The sequence below is a fragment of the Thunnus albacares genome, chromosome 16, assembly GCF_914725855.1.
Source record: "Thunnus albacares chromosome 16, fThuAlb1.1, whole genome shotgun sequence".
In the NCBI taxonomy this organism is placed as follows: domain Eukaryota; kingdom Metazoa; phylum Chordata; class Actinopteri; order Scombriformes; family Scombridae; genus Thunnus; species Thunnus albacares.
Window position 1 is genome coordinate 25,842,160 of NC_058121.1, and position 18,633 is coordinate 25,860,792.

The 18,633-nt window shown below is 39.7% G+C and overlaps 1 protein-coding gene and 1 long non-coding RNA gene across 3 annotated transcripts; one reads left to right on the forward strand and one right to left on the reverse strand.

Moving 5' to 3' along the window:
• Window positions 1-294: 294 nt before the first annotated feature.
• On the forward strand, window positions 295-12,319 carry rnaseh1 (ribonuclease H1). 2 transcript variants are annotated; one of them, XR_006398224.1, is made up of 9 exons: window positions 295-849; window positions 1,213-1,337; window positions 1,792-1,971; window positions 2,156-2,255; window positions 2,708-2,762; window positions 3,421-3,505; window positions 3,758-3,882; window positions 5,665-5,880; window positions 12,309-12,319. XR_006398224.1 is itself a non-coding variant. In XM_044329504.1 (8 exons), the coding sequence occupies exons 1-8, from the start codon at window positions 722-724 to the stop codon at window positions 5,779-5,781; spliced, it is 915 nt and encodes a 304-aa protein (XP_044185439.1). In that variant the 5' UTR covers window positions 295-721; the 3' UTR covers window positions 5,782-5,940. The 2 variants fall into 2 exon arrangements, 1 of the variants encoding a protein (XP_044185439.1); XM_044329504.1 differs by lacking the exon at window positions 12,309-12,319 and having other exon boundaries at window positions 5,665-5,940.
• Window positions 12,320-13,236: 917 nt separating this feature from the next.
• LOC122965422 lies at window positions 13,237-17,302 on the reverse strand. The gene is made up of 3 exons (XR_006398225.1): window positions 16,966-17,302; window positions 16,091-16,263; window positions 13,237-13,844 (listed from the first exon to the last, which is right to left on the reverse strand). It is a non-coding gene; the product is annotated as an uncharacterized LOC122965422 (long non-coding RNA).
• Between the last annotated feature and the right edge of the window lie 1,331 nt (window positions 17,303-18,633).

An 18,633-nucleotide genomic window follows, 5' to 3' on the forward strand; every position in this document is an offset into this window, starting at 1 on the left:
AAAACAAGACAGAAACTCAGTGAAGATTCTTTGTGTACGAAAATAAATTGAGAGTTTTCGTCTTCTGGGTGTGTATTTTGATCCGAGATTAACACGGAGAGAGCGTTTTAGATATGTAGTTAATAAATGTAAAAAAGTGATAAAGTCAGTTTTTTTCGTTTGTTAGTTAGTTTTCGTTGTTTAAAGTCATGATGTTACTTTTCTGATATAGCAGGTGGCGGCTTCCTTTAACGTTGATTTGTATTGTAGTCCGCCAGTAAAACCAAAGAAGAAGAAGAAGTACAAGCGGAGGAGCAGGAAGAAGAAGAAGAACGCAACATCATGGATGCCAAATGCCGTAAACACCAGAAGTCACAGTAGAAGAAGAGTTGCGTGTCAACACGGAAAGACGCTAGCTAGCAGTGCCGGTGTCACTTCTCGCTCTCTGTGTTTGTTTGAGCACTTTTAAGGAGTAAAACAGACGCAAAATTCCGGATTTTGAAGATTGAAATAGAGTTTTTTCTGTTGTCATATTTATCAGGAATACATTTTGTCTTTTTTTAGTGGTTCGGGAGAAGCTAACGTTAGTAACAGCGTGTTTTGGCATCTCTTACTGACAGCTTGTAGGATTTCATAGCAAACACGCGTTTATGAGACAGATTAAACGCGATTTTTATTGTGCCTGAGCGAACATCACGATGAAAGCCGCCCCTGTTTCACGACAGTTTCTCGGCTGACAGTGATGTTGAGACTGACCAGTCTTTTGAGGGCTGTAAGGTTAAGCAGGACTGTTTGCAGCGCCGCCGACGACATGGCGAAGTCTTTCTACGCAGTGAGGAAAGGGGTCAAACCGGGGGTCTACTATTCCTGGTGAGCCTGTTCACACCTTAATGTCAGCACGTTTATCTGTAAGGAAATCGAAGTCATCGATCCCTCTTTAGTGCGAGGAGACACATGCCAGAGTCCATTCAGATATGTGTTAATTTAACGTCTCTTCGGTGTTCGGCAGATAAACACGCCAGCTAAAAGATCCTTTAAGAGCTTTTTTTAACCACAACAATCCACTCTATAATTCGGCATAAAAGCAACACATCAGCACCTGCAAATTTTAATAATATTGTTTTTTCCAGTTAAAGTACATAGTAGAGGGCGTTGCTGAGAGGTACTGCTGCAACGATTAGTTGGCTAATTGAATCAAGGGCTGTTTAATTAGTGTTTTTCACTGTCATTTAGGGATGAGTGTAAGAAGCAGGTGGACAAATTCCCATCTGCCTCTTTCAAGAAGTTTGCATCAGAGAAAGATGCCTGGGCCTTCGTCAGAGGAGTCGAACCATCTGCAGTTCCAGACGTGAAGAAAGGTGGGTTAGTCCAAAATGCTTTAATAATCGTTTAAGCCTTAATCAATGGGCACATATCTGCTCTTTTATATTTGTTACAGGAAAAATGTCGATAATTTAAAGTCACTGGATGATAGAAAATCTTCTCAGAGACCTTTTTAAGCAGGAAAAAGTGATGTAAGGTCGGTTTAAAGTAACAGTATAAACCATGGAAGAAAAAATATGATGGCACAGCTACGCTTTCCAGCTTACTGGCTGCTAAGAAGATTTCCTACCGTTCAATAAGTTTGTGTTTTCAATATTCTTCCTGTAACAAATTGTATGAGTATATCTGTGACTGAAACATCCAAGTTCTGGGAGATATCCATGCAGGACCCTGATACATAGTAAATGATCTATGTTTACTAAATGAAATGGATAGAAAATATAAAACAGCATATTACAAAAAATATCAGCTTGTGTTTCTGTCTTTCAGTATCTCAGAGTGTAGAGTCGGACGTCAATCTGCTTCCTAAAAGAGGCCCGGAGCCTCTGATGTACATCCCTCTTGGTAAGAAGAGACGTCACTCGGACGACGAAGCGGAGACCCAACCCAAACGAGTCAAACTGTCAGAAAACTCGACTACAGAAAGCACAGACGGATTTACATACATGGGTGAGATGGTCAAACATCTGAATATACATTTTGATGTGGAGCTTTTTTAAATTTCTTTAGGCATTTATGATAAAATATTGTTATATAATCTGTAAACAGGTCTGTTAGCTGCTAGTTGACACATACTGTGGTCTCAAGTGGAGAGAATAGAGACATTGAATAAAACAGTTCTCCCTCCGTCCAGGTGACGCTGTGGTCGTTTACACCGACGGCTGCTGTTTGTCCAACGGAAAGAACAGCGCTAAAGCCGGCATCGGAGTGTACTGGGGCCACAACCACCCGCTGTAAGAAAACACACACACACACACTGTAGACACACACCTTTTAGACTGTAAGTGAATTGTTGGCTCACATATTAAATATCTATATAATAAAAAAATGAAATCAATAAACTAGAGTCTGACCGATACTGGATTTTTGGGGCGGAAACAGATATTAGGAAGTAAAAAAATTCTGATATTGATATATCGGCTGATAAACTCATATATACATAAACACACATTTTTTGCTGATGATCCCTCAGATGTGATTATCAAACACTTGTGACAAACACATGTAAAATAAATAACACAACATAAATAAAAAACACACAGATCAAAAAAAAACCATTGGTGCATATCAGACAACATGTGTGCTGATATATCTGTGATATGCAAATATCAGCTGACTGATATATCAGTCGGGCTCGTCAATAAATTTCATTTCATTCGTCACATGTGTCGCTGCTTTCCTGCAGAAATGTTGGTGAGCGGCTGCAGGGACGACAAACCAACCAGCGCGCAGAGATACAGGCAAGAATCTCTTATTGAATCTCAGCGTGACTGAAGAACTTCAGAAAAGAAAACTTTTAAGTGCTCAGTGAAGTCACTTCTCCAATCTGGCTATTCCTATTCATGTTTTTATTCTAAGTAAAACACACTAAAACACACTTTTTACAAATATCAGGCTTAATGTATTTGTTAGAATCAGCTGGTTTGATCAGAGGCAGACGTCTGATGCTTCTCTTCATACTAAACCAAAGCTTTGACTCTGACCTGCTGCTCTTTTCCTGTTCTCCATAAACCAAACTCACTTTATGCTGACGTGTCAAACTGACCTGCAGAGAGGAATAAAATCAACTTAACCTGTAAGATGCTCTGCACAAAGAAGAAGTCATATTTCCATTTGTCACAGACCGCTTAAAGAAAACTACTTTCACAATGAAACGTTTGCAGAGCAGAGTATGAGAACAGTTTGTGTTGGACCCTGTAAACATACAACATACTGTAGGCTCTCTGGATCTATAGATTAAAAAATTGTGAGTGAAACCTTCCTGTAAAATTTGGCCTCAAAGTCTTAGAAAAGCCTTACACAGATATGATTTAGTGTTGATAGTTTTAACCATGTAAACTAACTGTCTTCTGTATGTGTGTGTGTGTGTGTGTGTGTGTGTGTGTGTGAACGAACCAGGCAGCCTGCAGAGCGCTGGAACAAGCCAAAGAGAAGAACATAAAGAAGTTGGTTCTCTACACAGACAGCAAGTTCACCATCAATGGTGAGTCACAAAAAATAAACTGTAAAACCTGCTGAGACCTCCAACAGGTCCAGGTTTAGACCTTGATAGTTTGAAGGTTTGAAGTGTGTGCGTGTGGTCTATCATAGGCTACTTTTGGGGACAAATTTCAGACTTAAGACCAGTTAATTGGGGACGGTTTGTCCAATTGGGGACAAAAGCCAAAGCTTAGTCTATGTAATGTCCCCAAAAGTGACCATGATCTGATATGTGTGTGTGTTGTGTTTCCTGCAGGTGTCACCAGCTGGGTGAAAAACTGGAAGCTGAACGGCTGGAGGCTGAAGTCCGGAGGTCAGATCACCAACAAAGAAGACTTTGTGAAGCTGGACAGACTGAACGCAGAGGTGGAGGTGGTCTGGGTAAATATCAGCCTCTGTCACATTACTGTCATGTTATTATTATTATTATTATTATTATTATTATGTTTTCTTTTAGACACACTTAAGAGTCAGCAGTGAGGGGGCCGTCCTGTAAAACAAACCAACTACTTACTTCCTAACTTTTGCATCACCCCTTTAAATATTTAATCATATATACATATTATCCACCTAAACTCAGAACACCAGCTTTTTAAATACTGACAGTCAAAAATTAAATTCAATAAGTCGTCTTGAGTGTTTGGTTTTCTTATTCTCAGATCTTCTTCATCAATATTAGATCACTAAAGAGGTTCAAGAGCCAAAGAAACTGTTAGATGAGTGATTTTACTCCTTTACAAGAAACAGAAAATCTTGTTCTGTTCTGTAGTTCGTTAATCAGGAACTTCACTGTCTTTGGCTTCACCACAGAGTGTTAAACTATATGAGACAGTTGATGAGGACAAACACCAAGAACACAGTATCAACACACATGATGAATAAACACAGTACATTCAGTAAAATAGAAATGCAAAGCTATAAAGATTTGCTGCACACAGCTCACTAACTTAAACTGCAGTTCAACATACTTCATCCTACATGTACAGCACCTTCTTTGCTGTAGGATTTGTTTTTTTGCAGTCTACTGCCCTCTGCTGTCAGGATGTTTTTGGTTAAACACGTCCACGAGGGGCGCTAGAGGCTCATCAAGTCCAGAACGAGGTTATAACACAGCAGTTCACATGAGGGAAGTTAAGTTACCTGAGTTCAGACCTGAGAATCTGCCAGCTGACTGATTCTGGTCTGACATCATGACATGAAACAGATGTTTCTCTTCTGTTGAAAAAGTGATCGATCCAGTGAGCGCTGCAGGGGGGATTAACGATCAGCCAATTAGCGCCACGGACGAGACTAATGCTGTTGTCAAGCTGTGTGTCAGAACCGAGGAGGAGTAAAACTAGTCAAGATTCTGTTACTGTCTATTTATCACATCATTTTGTTAACTGTTTAGCTGTAATATGAGAAAGTTTGTGACCTGCCCACCATGTCTCCACTCCAGCCGGATTGTTTAATGGTGATCGAATCGAACACCCCTCCTCCCCACACGGAGATGAGTTAGAGTGAAGATGGAAACAGTGTAACAAGTCGACACTTCTGTCTGATATCAGGGAAGGAAGTGAGGTCATTGTAGCTTTTAAAAATATTCATAAACGGAGGAATGTTTGCGTTTATAGATTTATTAATCTTATCTTTGAGGTCTGTATGAAAAGGAATATTTTTCTTTTCTTTTACCCGAATCACCACTGAGACAAACTAAATCTCTGCTTGGAGCTACTCGGCCATATAAATGAAACTGAATCAAACAGGTTGATTTATGTTTTATTTGGTATTTTTTGCCTTTTTTGATTTTAGTTTGTTGAATTGTATTATTAATATTATTATAAGTCTGGTCATTTCCATTGAATTTCACAAAAATCAGAGTTTCCTGTTGTAAATACAACTTGAATGTTGACATAAACACTATTTACAAGTCTGAAACTCACAATTACAGTAACATATTTGACATGAACGCAGCGTTAAATCTGACCTGTGACCAAAACAAACCAATCAAACTAATTAGTGTTAAAATGAGGAAACAGAGCAGATTTAGAAATGTTAACTAGAGTTGAAAACACCATCTGCGTAGTCTGGAAGAGATGACTTCGCAGGTCAGAAAAATGATATTCTCCCTTCCTCTCCTACTCCCTCTTCCCCTTCCTCTCCTTCCTCCTCCTCCTCCTCCAGTTACATATTCCAGGTCACGCCGGCTACAGAGGCAACGAGGAGGCCGACAGGCTGTCAAGAGAAGGAGCAGCGAAGCCTTTACAGCAGCAGCAGCGGCGAGAAGACGATTGCAATTAAAGAGATCTGCTGCAGGACTGTTCATGTGCACACTGGTTTGTCAGCAAGTCTGTGACCAAGCGAAAACTGGATGGTGGATGGATGTGTGTTTGATTGTCAGTTGAATGTTAATTATAATTTGCGTTGCTTCTCTTAATAAAGTTTTATGTTTCTGCCTCAGCTGCATGTTTTGTATTTTGTGATGCAGCATGAAATCAAAGTCAATGTATGAGGTTATCAGGAGCAACATTTTTCTCTTCTTTCTACAAATAAAAGAAGAGTTTAAAAAAATGAAGGAAGCAAGTGTAAGCATAAAAGAGAAGGAGAGCAGGCGAGGAAGAGTAGGGAGACAAATAAAGAGGGAAATTAAAATTGAAGAGATGAGGAAGGATACGAGGAAGTGGACAGGGAGGGTAGAAAGTTCCAGGAAGAAGGAGAGGAACAATGTGAGAAGGAAAGAAGCAGATAAGAGAAAATATTTGTTTTAATTTGATTATGCAACGCAGAAAGAGATCCACTGGTGTGTCATGTGATGTAATACCCTCCGTTGTCCAGCAGGAGAAGCTCCAGGTTGTTATTTGAGCTCAGACAAAGAAAACACACACACACACATACAAGGATTTGGGGTTTATTTAAGGATCTGTTTGACTGCTGATTGTACATTGTTTCACACATTGTTGTCAATCAAATTACTAGATATTTTTAATACTGACAGACTTTAAATTCATTATGTTTAAATTAACTCGTCATCAGTGTTCAGTCGTCTTATTCTTGTACATTGTTCTTCTGCTTCCAACATAATCTGAAGGCAGGAAAACATACAGATCGTTTTCATTAATATTAGACCACTAAAGTACATTGTTTCACACACTTAATTGCTTTGGGAATATTGTTTTTCAAACTACATATAAATAAAGTTTGTTACAGTGAAATTGAACTGAGAGCAAATGTGTCTTAAATCTGGATCTAAATCCAGAAAATCCAGATCATCTGTCGCAAAATTAAACTGGGAGATGTGTGCTCCCAGTCTGACGAGCAGGCTGTAAACCAGTACACATTACTATGTAAACACTATTAACCTTAAGTGTTGAATCTGCCCATATGGGCTGTATATAGAGAGTTTCCAATCTCGTTCTCGTGATGGAATTAAAGACTGAAAATGCTCATATTTCAACCTGAAACACTGTCGTCATAAGTTGTGATTTATATTTTTATAGATTTTTGCTGTATGAACAAACAACTAATCTGTAGCTAGAAAATTGTACAAAACAATAAAAAAATATATAAGTGAGAAGAGAAAAGAAACCACAACAAACGAAGTTATTCAGTGTATGAAATAAATATCTGAAGACTGATGGGTGTGAAATAGATACATTACTGGCACAAAAGGGCGGTTGTGTGCACATCTAGTTGTATATTTAGGACTTCACATTGGATTATATATCACAGACTTTATTAAACAGTTAGACGTATATAGAGGTACAAAACCGGTAACATTATACCAACGTCATTGTCAACCAATCAAGCAAAACAAGAACAGATTGACGACTGACCCGGTGACCGCAGATGAAGAGGATGGAACGAAGGATCCGTAAGACTGAAGCAGCTGAGTTTGGAGACGTCGTCTGATTGCTTTCATAAGAACAAAGAGGCCAAAGGAAACTGAAAGGAGGACTCTGTGTAAGGATGAGAGGATTTTCTATATTTTTCTTATTGTCAACAAATCTCATGTGCAGATAGATAGATAGATAGATAGATAGATAGATAGATAGACACTACTATAGAAGTGCATTGCATTCATCAGTAAAAAAAAATCATAATTATGAGAAAAGATTTCATAATAATGAGATCAGAATCTCGTAATTATGAGAATCTCATCTTTAAAACTAAAAAAGAGACAGCATTGTTCCCTTCCAGTGGTTGGTGATGTCCACCCGACCTTCTCATACAGGATACAATGATGGGCTCTAAAACTGTCACCAGTAATAAATCTAAGAGAACTGTGATACACAGCATCAAGGGGTTTGAGGTTATGGGCAGAATTATGCATGTTAATTACATCTGCGTAGTCAAGCGCTGATGAAAATGTTGCCTGTATAATCTGCAACCTAATGCTAAAAGAGAGGCTCTTCTTATGTCTATAAAAGAAACCTAATTTAAACTTAAGCTTTTAAAGATATTTTTTTAATCTAATCTGATACCCAGGTACTTATAACATGGGTCTTTTTCAATTTAAACAGTAAGTTTACAGTAAGTAATTAAACAGATATTGTACTTAGAAGATTTCTTATTTGGGATTGGATGAAGGGCATGTATTTAGTCTTATATGGATTTAGTTAAAGCTTAAGTTTAATCAAGGCCATGCTTTGTCAATAGAGGGCGCTGATTGGTAAATTACAGTGTCATCAGCATAATAATGAATAGAGCTGTTAATAACCAATGAGCCCAGGGCATTTATATACAATGTAAACAGGATAGGACCTAGTATCGAGCCCTGTGGTACCCCTTTTGTAACTTCAAGGAGATCAGATTCATGACCGTCTACAACTATTGTTTGAGTTCTGCCAGTAAGATAACTGTGAAACCAGTTACATGCATTTGCCTCAAAACCAATTGATCTAAGTCTATCCAAAAGAAGAGTATGATCCACTGTGTCAAATGCTTTAGATTAATCAATGAACAGGGCAATACAACACTCAGAACGCTCAGATAGAAAGTGACACATTTGATTATTGATGAGCTTTTTCTAAGATTTTGGCTAAACACAACAGTTTGGAGATTGTGTGGTAGTTATCTAGATTAAAAAGGTGTGTTAAAGGATGAGCTATAATAGGTGCCGCCAGTAGTAAGAGTCTTGTATTGAAAAAGGTCTGCTCCAGTAGCCTTTTTGGGTCTGTTGAGGCCAAGGCATCGAATACCTCCTTAACAGAACACAAAAGGACTATTTCTGTCACAACTGCTCTCATCCTTGAGTGAAGCAATTGTAGATAGATTTGGATTTTCAAACAGGTGACCAGAAGAAATAAAATGACTATTAAAATGTCACAAAGTTGTTCTTTTTCTGAGACAAGGACAGAATCTAGAGAAAGATGCTACGACCATGATTTAGTGACTCAATTATTTTCCTAAATTTTGCTGGATTACCACTACAATCGGACATGGTATCAACAAAATAACATGACTTAGCATTTCTGTCTGTCCTGACACATTCATTTCTCAACGGTCTAAATATCTGCCAATCCAAAGAGGACTTTAAACCTTGTGCTTTTGCCCATGCTACATCCCTTAACCTTAACATCTCTGAGAGTTCAGGTGTGAACCAAGGATTTGATATATTTTTTACTCTGTATTTCTTAAAGGGAGCATGTTTATTTTGCGAAGGAGTTAAAAAAACACATCTGTGAAAAGGCTTAGGGCTTATTCAGGGTCAGGAATAGCACATAACCTTTTGATATCACTGAGAAATAAATCACGAGGAGAAGCCTGCTCAACAATATGTTTAAAGTCTCTTTTTATAATAACATGTAGTGGAATCTTTTTTTGTCTGGAATCTCTAATGCAGAAAATTGGCCTATGATCACTTAAGTCTAGTGCAAACACACCACTGGCTGCGAATTTATGTGGTTTGTTCATTAGGATTATATCTATCAGGGTCAACTTTTCCGGATTTCTGGTGTCTGGCCGAGTAGGTTAAGAAATGAGCTAAAGTTAAATTTAATTCAATATAATGATTTTTCAACCCCTCAGAGACAGAAGATTACCAGTCAAGGTTAAGGTCACCCATGAGCAAAACTACACAAGCCTCATACTCAGATATAATATTTACCAATTTATTTATTAATTTGATGAGCAGACGGGAGGGCGATAGGCCATGATTACCACCATATTATTATTAGGATTTAGAGACATTTAATACTAGGAATTCAAATTATTTTGGCAGAGACGGAGCGTAACACAGAGACAGCAAAAGAGTTTCTCACAAAAATAACAACCCCTACCTCCCTTGTGGTTCAGTCCATCCTATATGTATCGTAACTGTCAAGTGCAATGACATCTTTAATTTTATCAACCAGGTTTCTGTTGAAATTAAAATATCTGGATTGGTTTGTTGGACCCAGATTCTAATGGAGTCCAGTTTTTGTACCAAGCTTCTCACATTCATGTGATTTAACCCAAGACATCTGTGGTTTAGGAAGTCAAGAGGAGTATCAAATAAAATTTGATTGGTAGTCTTATTTCTCAAGCCAGGCCATTGGTCATAAAACAAGTCACAGGAAATTAACTTAAGATTGCCAGTATTTACACCATTTCGACCGAGCCACTTACGAGTGGTGATGCCAACAGTAGGGATAAAATTAGACTGAAAACAGGATGTAATGACACTGCATGTACTACTGGCTGTTAGAGGGAGTGTTTTCTGAAAGATCCAAACTAATAAGGAATTAATCCTATGTACTGCAGAGTTGACTTTATGTCACAGATAGTCATTGGATCCATTGATCCATACAAAATCTAGAGTTTTAAACTAAAGTGTTTGATGTATTGCAAGTTTTAATGTTTTTCTCTGGGGCTTAACCTCTTAAGCTGTACGTGATCTGCCGATAGCTCCATCTTTACAAATTCATGTTGTTCTGCCTTTTTCAAAGCTTCAGAACTTTGCTCTACATTCTAGTGGAGTTCCCAAAGTTTCCAAAAGATACTATATGTGGGTGAAATGTTCATCACCGCCCTTTCTTCTTTTTCGTCTTCTTCATTCTTTCTCCTTCCTCGCTATCGCCTCATCTTCCTCTTCTCTCCTCACCTCCTTGTCCTCTCGCCTCTTTCTTTTGCGCCTCCTTCCCCCCCGGCAGACCTAATGTACGTGCTTTAGAAAAATAATCACCAGCTTTGTTTCTGCTGATGGAAACAGAGAGAAAGAGACTCAAACGTCCTCCCTCAATCCTTTCCTCCTCCTCCTCCTCCTCCTCCGTACTCTTGCGGCCGGTCGATTGGTCGGTGTCAATGTTGGAAACGGCAGGACGGAGGCTTGGGGTTCCTCGCTCTGACCTCGACCGCTGCCTCGCGGCAAGCGTGGGGCACGACGACCCCGCCAGAGGCAGCCCAGTCTGAGAGAGAGCGCCTCTTGGAGGTCAGAGGTCACCCCGCAGAAGCTTCACCTCCTCGCTGGCTGAGCCTCGTTAGCACTCCTCCTCAACACACACACATGCCGCCTCAGCAGACTGAGCTCTGGCATTGGTCCGCCGCTGTCCTGCTGGAGGGGAGGAAGATCGAGCAAACTGTAAAGAAACTTAACAAACCAGACATTAGAAACATCCTGCTCACATATCAGTTAGAGGTTTTGTCAATTTTTAGACAACCAGTGTCTAAAATATACCAGAATGTTCTGCTGGGGTCGAAGAACTCTCTGACTCCACAAACCGTCTGACACTGAGCGGGGGATGTAAGCGAAAGTGCTCGCAGTGCTGATGGGGAGGAAAGAAAACTTCATGCAGACAGAAAATCAGCCCCAACTACGCTGGTGTTGTAGCCAGGTCGCTCAAGTCCAAGTCAAGTTCCGTGTCTTTAGAGTTTGAGTACGAGTCACGGTCATGTCTGAGGTCATGACTAGATTGTCAAGGAGTCAAAGCTAAGTCACAGAGCTCCTGTCCAAGTCAGTGAAGTCATGTCCCAGTCACTGAGTTAACGTCCAAGTCACTGCAGTCATGTCTGGAGTTGCCTAGGTCATGTCTGGAGTTCGTGAGGTCATGTCTGGCTCTCTGATATCATGATCACACATTTTTAGGTTGTATGAAGTGATATCTGAGTCTTTGAGGTCATCTCTGAGTCATTGAGATCATGTCAGAGTTGCAGAAGCAACCTAAAAGTTACTGAGTTAATGTCCATGTCTCAAAGTTAATGTCCAAGGTCACTGCAGTCATGTCTGGAGTTTCTGAGGTAACGTCCAAGTCGCTGGAGTTGCTAAGATTGTGTCTGAATTACAGAGATCATGTTCAAATTGTTAAAGCCACATCTGAGTTTTTGAGTTAATGCGATCGTGCCCGAGGTCTTGAGGTCATGTCCAAGTCTCAGAGTAAATGCGTGAGTCATTGAGGTGATATCTGGAGTTCATGAGGTCGTGTTGCCGAGCTGACGTCTGAATTGCTGAGACCACGTCCGAGTCTCCGAGTTAATGTCCGAGGTCGTGTCTGTATTTTCTACTGTAATGTCAAAGTCACTGAGTCTGAGTCAATGCCCAAGTCGCTAAAGTCATATCTGGAGTTGCTAAGACTGTGTCTAAATTGTAGAGCTCATGTTGGAGTTGTTATAGTCTCGCAATACCAGACAATCAGAGATCTCCACCTACCAAATCTGGGGATTTCTAAATGCACGGTAGTTGCTTGAATGGTGGTGAGAATGGCCGCTAATAAACCTACGCCCCTTACATATTGTCAAGGACACGCCTAACCGGAAATGATTCTTGCCCCCCTGTTCTCCTCCGTGGTGAACTGCATGTCACTGCCAAAATATAAAGGTCATCCCTAAAGACTTTGGTTGGTTATGCAATGCAGGGTTTTCTCTTTTAACAACAAAACCTGGGAGACTGTCCTCAGTCTCTATGAGCGAAGCGTTTAGACTTGTTAAGGCCATGTCCGGATCTTTGAGTGACTGAGGTCATGTTTGAGTCTCTGAGTTAACGTCCAAGTTGCTGAGGTTATGTGTTGAGTGGCTGCCATCATGTCTGAGTTTGCTGACATTGTATCCAAGTCATGGAGGTCATGTCTACGGCCAAGTCGCAGAAGTATGTCATGTTCGAGGACATGTCCGAGTCGCTGCAGTCACATCTTTGAGACATTATCTAAAACCCGCCACCATGACTGAAGAACCTGGGATTTTTTATTTCTTTGGTATAGATGCACGTTCTCACACCCACTGCAGATCACTCTGAATAAAACTGTCAGCTAATTACTGGACAGTGAAACCTTTAAACAATTATTAAAGCACATCTGGCGTCGACGGCCCGACTCCCGCTCTCCTCTCAAACAATTATCATTTAACAATTATTTATTCATCAAATCCAGTGACGGTGTTTACACCGGCACTTCCTTTCTGATCCGGCATCAAGGAGAAGCGGGGCTCAGCACGCCATCGATGGGGGGGGTGCAGGGGGAGTTGCAATCAAAGATGGCAAGATGAACAAAGTGGCATCTGTTTCCATGACAGCTGTCTGCATCCGGCTCTGAAACCAGCTCCCCCACCTCCTCCTCTACCAACATGGCCGTTTGATATGACAAAAAAGGAAGGTTTCTTAAATGTTTTTGATGAGGGTGCTGGTTTAAAGACACCTCTGATTCATTAAATAAAGATTGTCCCTCCCATTAAGACCTTGTTTTTTTTACTCCAACTTGTTTTCACTTAGCCAAACCCAACATAGCAACTGGTTTAGTTTTTCATGTCTGGCTAAAAAAAATGTGTTGAGAAATCATTGAAGTCAGAAAGTAATAAGATAAGATGAGACTTTATTAATCGCCAGGTGGGAAATTAACATGTTACAGCAGTGTAGGAAACAAGGAAAAACAGAATTAGGAGTAATAAATACAACAAAATAAAAAGTCAAGAAATGACATTCAATCTATGTACATTATAAACATTACAGTACTTAAACTATACACAGTGCATGACCTGTATGTATGAAGGAACTGATGGAGAGATGGCAAAGTGAAGAACTTGTCAGGATGTCTTATGCAGGAACATTCATTAAAGCTCAATCGAGGAGAACAGAGTTACAGAACAAGTGAAACTGTGCAACATCACTCGATTCTGTGGTCTACTTCCTGACAAGAGCATTTAAACCTTTCACCAAATCCTTACCCGTACTACCTCCATCATCTATGCCTCTATTGGGTTCTGAACTATAAAAAAAAAAAAGTCAACTGAAGTCATGTAGTCTGTACTCAGGTCACTTGCAATCCATTCTACGAGGAGACCGGTCTGACCGTCTGCACAAAGCACAGCATATCTCCACCTGACCTTGGTTACCATAGGAGACAGCCAGCCTTATTAAGGCGGCTGCATATCCCGGCCAGTAGACGGAGAGATGAACAGCTCTGAAAGAGACAAGTCGTGACCTGCTGCTCCCAGGATAGAAGATGAACACACAAATATTTCCCCCACAGACAGACCACCTCCTTTTTGATCACAAGATCTAATCACCATTACCTTAAAATCAATTAAGGAACACCTTTAGATGGTTACAATGATCTATCATGAACACTCAAAACAAGTTAATATGTGAATCACCACCAGTAATCAAATATATTAGATATTCAGTAATGGTATACATTAATTTCAAACAAATACCAATTAAAACTTACATAATTTTCACTGTCTATAATAACTAATAACAAGTAATCATATGAATCCATCAGGATCATCAATAATGATTTTGAATTGTTAATATATGTGTCATCATCACACATCGACCAACACCTACTTTCTTCACCAACATCGGTACAATCACATCATATAATGCATATAAATCAAACACACTTCAGAACGTCAATATAAACCTGATGTATGTAATATTAATGGAAAATAGAAATACTATACTACTACTGAGATCCAGGCACGTAACACTGAAGCCTAGTGCAAGAAACTGAAAAACAAATTTATTTATTTATTTTTTGTAATTTGGGTTAAATTACCCTTTAAGCTTTAAGTATTGCACATAATTATCTCTATGTGTCCCTGATGAACTGCTAGTTGCTTCCTCTCTAACACAAAAAACGTGCAAAAATGGTTTAGAGATTTGTGAATGGATGAAGCCGTTTGGTCGGTCGGGTCAGTGAACACATTTTCACACATTTTCACACATTAATTTCTTTCTTTATTCTAACCAATCAGTGTATCAGCTGCTAACAGCTTGGCAGGTTCCTGTCATCTGGGGCTTCATTATCTCGTCTCCCTGCTGATTTGCATCGTGGACAGACATGTATGACTCAATCTGTGCCCTCATGGAAATTTTGGCGCGCTCTGCACCCCTGCAGCCATCTCTGTGTTTCTAAAGTTTCACTCCAAAATGAGATTTCCAGCATTTGGAAATTATGACGCCTACTCTGATTTAGAAAAAAAAAAAAAAAAAAAGAAAAAAATCAAATATTGACATGAAAGTAAAACTCATTATGGAAACACATTAAAACTCTTGACTATTCATGTAATTTGCCTGCAAACCAAGAGAGTTTCCAGGATGGTACTTGTGTTTTTTAAATATTGAGAGGTGAAGTTTTTCTCTTTATGAGTTTGAATCATTCAGTAATGAATTAGTTTGGATTGGTTTAATTACAGTGTGAGTCTTTATCATGTGAAACATGTGACTCCGTATTAAAGGATACGACTGATGACATTCTGTCTCTCTTGTAGTTGACAAATCCCATGAAAAACTAAAACAATGAACTGATCTACTAACGAGTATCGTGTGTGTATCCAAAGCCTGATATATCTTATTCCTCCGTTGTCGTCCAGAAACTATTAAAAACACGTCAGTGAGCTGCATCGCTGCACTGGGTGACACATTGCTTCATTAACATGAACACACACTATAGTTTATTTTGATTCAATCACACACACACTGTCCTGCTGCCACAGATACTCACTAAAGCACCAAATGTAGATTCATCCACCACTGAAAATAGTCCCCAACAAATGCACTACAAAAAAACTACAGTGATCAGCTGTTTTAGGGAATTACCAAAGTATATATTCACGATTCATTTTTAAAGATTTACGGGTCACATTTCACATGTCTATGAGTTGTTAACAGCTCCACCAAATAGTGATTTTTCCCTCTAAACTTCTCACATGCTTTCATTTCAATAAATGATCAAATGATCCAATATTTCACCAAAAAATCAAAGATTAGAGAAAAAGTCCAAAAAACTGAAAACAGATTTGTGTATCAGAACTTTGTTTTTTCTTCTTTCCTCTCCCATTAATCATCTCACGACCCCTCAGATTTATCTGTTGACCCTTTGGAGGGGCCCCGACCCCTAGGTTGGGAACCACTGGACTAAACTAGCTAACTGTATATAAAGTAGTGTAAACTAGCTCCACCTCCAGCAGCTACAACAGTAACATGCTGCTCTAACACTGATGCTTCACTATTAATAATCTAATGATGTCATATATAATAATATATCAGTCAGAGGCACCAAACCACTACTTTTACTGCAATACTTTAACTACATCAAGCTCATAATACTTATGTACTTTTACTGCAGTAGGATTTGTCATGCAGGACTTTTACTTGAGTATTTTTACGTCGCTGTATTGGTACTTTTACATTGGTAGGTTTTACCTGCTTGTTTCGGTTTGTAGATAAATACCGGTCCATTTCTGGTCAGGTACCAGTTTTTCGGACCCGTGCAGACAGGTCTGCTCGGCCCGGTGTAGGTGAGGCCAAGGTCGACAGGGTGGAGGTGCTGCAGTGCCATCCATCAGCTGCCAGAGCTCTAATTATGCAGCAGAGTCCTAACCAAGCGTGAGATGTCATTACACAGATGGAGCTCCAGAGGAGAGAGAGAGAGTCTGCATCTGTTTGTCTGTGTGTCTGTCAGTCTCCATCAGTGTTCATCTGTGTGTGTGTGTGTGTGTGTGTGTGTGTGTGGACATTTAATATCTGAGGCAGTGAATTAGCTGGACACAGATTTCCTGCATTGCTGTTTTATAAAATTATGCCTTAAAACTCTTAACATGATGGATGAATTTGTGTCTGGATTATTGCCTGCACAGGGACAAACAGTGCAGTGCAGTCAGAATGTGTGCTGGGAGTGTACAGTGTTGTCTGTATGTGTATGTTTAGGGTATATTTCAGGTCTAAAACAAGAAGCTACCAGCAGGAGTTTGCAGAGGTTTCATACATTTACTGAAAAATTTAAATTAAAGAGGACATATTATGCTTTTTCTGTTATATACTTATATATTTATATACTGTTATTATACTGATATCTATGTTAAACATAGTCTTTATATTGGTTCTAAAATAGACCTGTGTGTGTGTTGGTGTTAACGTGTTTCTGTGTGTTTTTTAAAGCAGCTCCTCTTGTGGAAAAATACACTTTAAAATGCAAAGATGTTCAGAAAGGTTTTAAGTGCGGAGGAGCGAGTTCGCCAAAAAACAGTAGCTAATTGCAGCTGTAATTATAACTGTGGTGGAGGTGAAACATTACTCACATATCTGCTCCAGACTGGATTAAAATCACTGACCAGCACAGGTAATATTATAAACAGCTCACTTCTCCTGGAGAAATAAATCCAGTGCAAATGAGACTTTTTTAAGTGATGGGTTTTCGGTTAAGTGGTGCAGCAGCAGCACAAGTAGACCAGAGTCTTTGGCCCTGTTCACACCTGACATTAACAAGCATCTTGAGTGATCTGATCACAAGTGGAGAGCTCTGAGTACATCAGCTCACACCTGACATTAACAGGAAATGAAGCGAGTGCACATAAGTTAGATAAATAACATAAATAAACATCGTGTCTGCTGTGTTTCGCTGTCATTTATGGTCGAGCTAGGATCCTCAGACAGCGACAACTACACTTGTTACGTTACTGTAAGTGCAATAAAAGCTTTGTGAGTAAAAAGCCAATAAGAGTAATTTATTAATGTAATCCACACAAAAGACGGCAAGGAGGTTGGGGGCTTTTAAATCATGTGACTATGTGGTCGATGGCAGTGATGCAACTCTATTTTGCACTTTAATATGACGCTGTTGGTGCATGAATGCGTTAGAGGTGTGCCCGAATACAAATATGTTATTTGGCAAAGCACAAATAGTGTTTTTTTTTTTTTTTTTACGAATGTTTGTTTCATACAAATATTTTTAAAATTATTTGTTTTTGGGAAGAAAAAAACAAAACATGTCAAATACCAGCGAGCAGGTCAGTTACATCACTATCTCAGTGTCTCTCCTCTGCTCCGCTGTGACGTCTATCAGCAGGTCTCAACGAGGGGAGTCACATCCACCTGCTACATGACGCACATTTCTTAATTTGGACATCACTTTAATTTTCATCTTGAATTTTCTAAAATTAAAAGCGTAATAAAAACAAAATCAGGATTTTTAAGCTTCTTTCCACTTTTATTCAAATACAAATACAAATAATTTTGCTGCCTCAACAAATACAGATACAAATACAAATACTGGGCTCTCTGCACATCCCTAGAATGAGTACATACTTCCACTTTCACAGAGGACGAAAGTTGAGTAGGCGGTCCAGTACACATTCACATACACACTGCTAAAACAACGTGGCTGTATACGGCCCAGACCGCCTCCGACTGTGATCTGAGCTATCGGATCTTGATGCGTTTTGGGTGCGTTCACACCTGTACTTAGAGCTGTCCACTTGTGATCGGATCACCTGAGACACATTTTAATGCCATGAGCAGGGCCTTTATGTCAGAATTATCATAAAATAGATTTTAAAAGGTTTACATGAGAAGAAAACACTCAGCCGACTGCAGCATCAAACACCACAGTCCCACTTTCACCTCTCCGCCGAAACTGACTCATAAACTTGTTTTAATTGCTGCTTTCAGCGTTTGAACTCGACACCGCGAGCGCCCGTCGTCCTCATTATGAGAAGAGAGGTGAATTGTGGGTAGAATCTGCGGGTGGTTCGACAGCCCGCTGTGAGTGCTGATGTTTCAGAAGGCAGGAAACAGGAGGAAGGAGACGAAAAGAGGACGGACGTGATGGGATGGGATGGGATGGGGGGAGAAAAAATATAGATGAGAGTGGGAGAAAGAGCCGGCGAGAAGGAGAGAAGCAAGAAGAAAAAAGGAAGTGAGAAAAAAAAGAGAGACGGAGACGACGACGAGGGAATCGGGGGGGACAT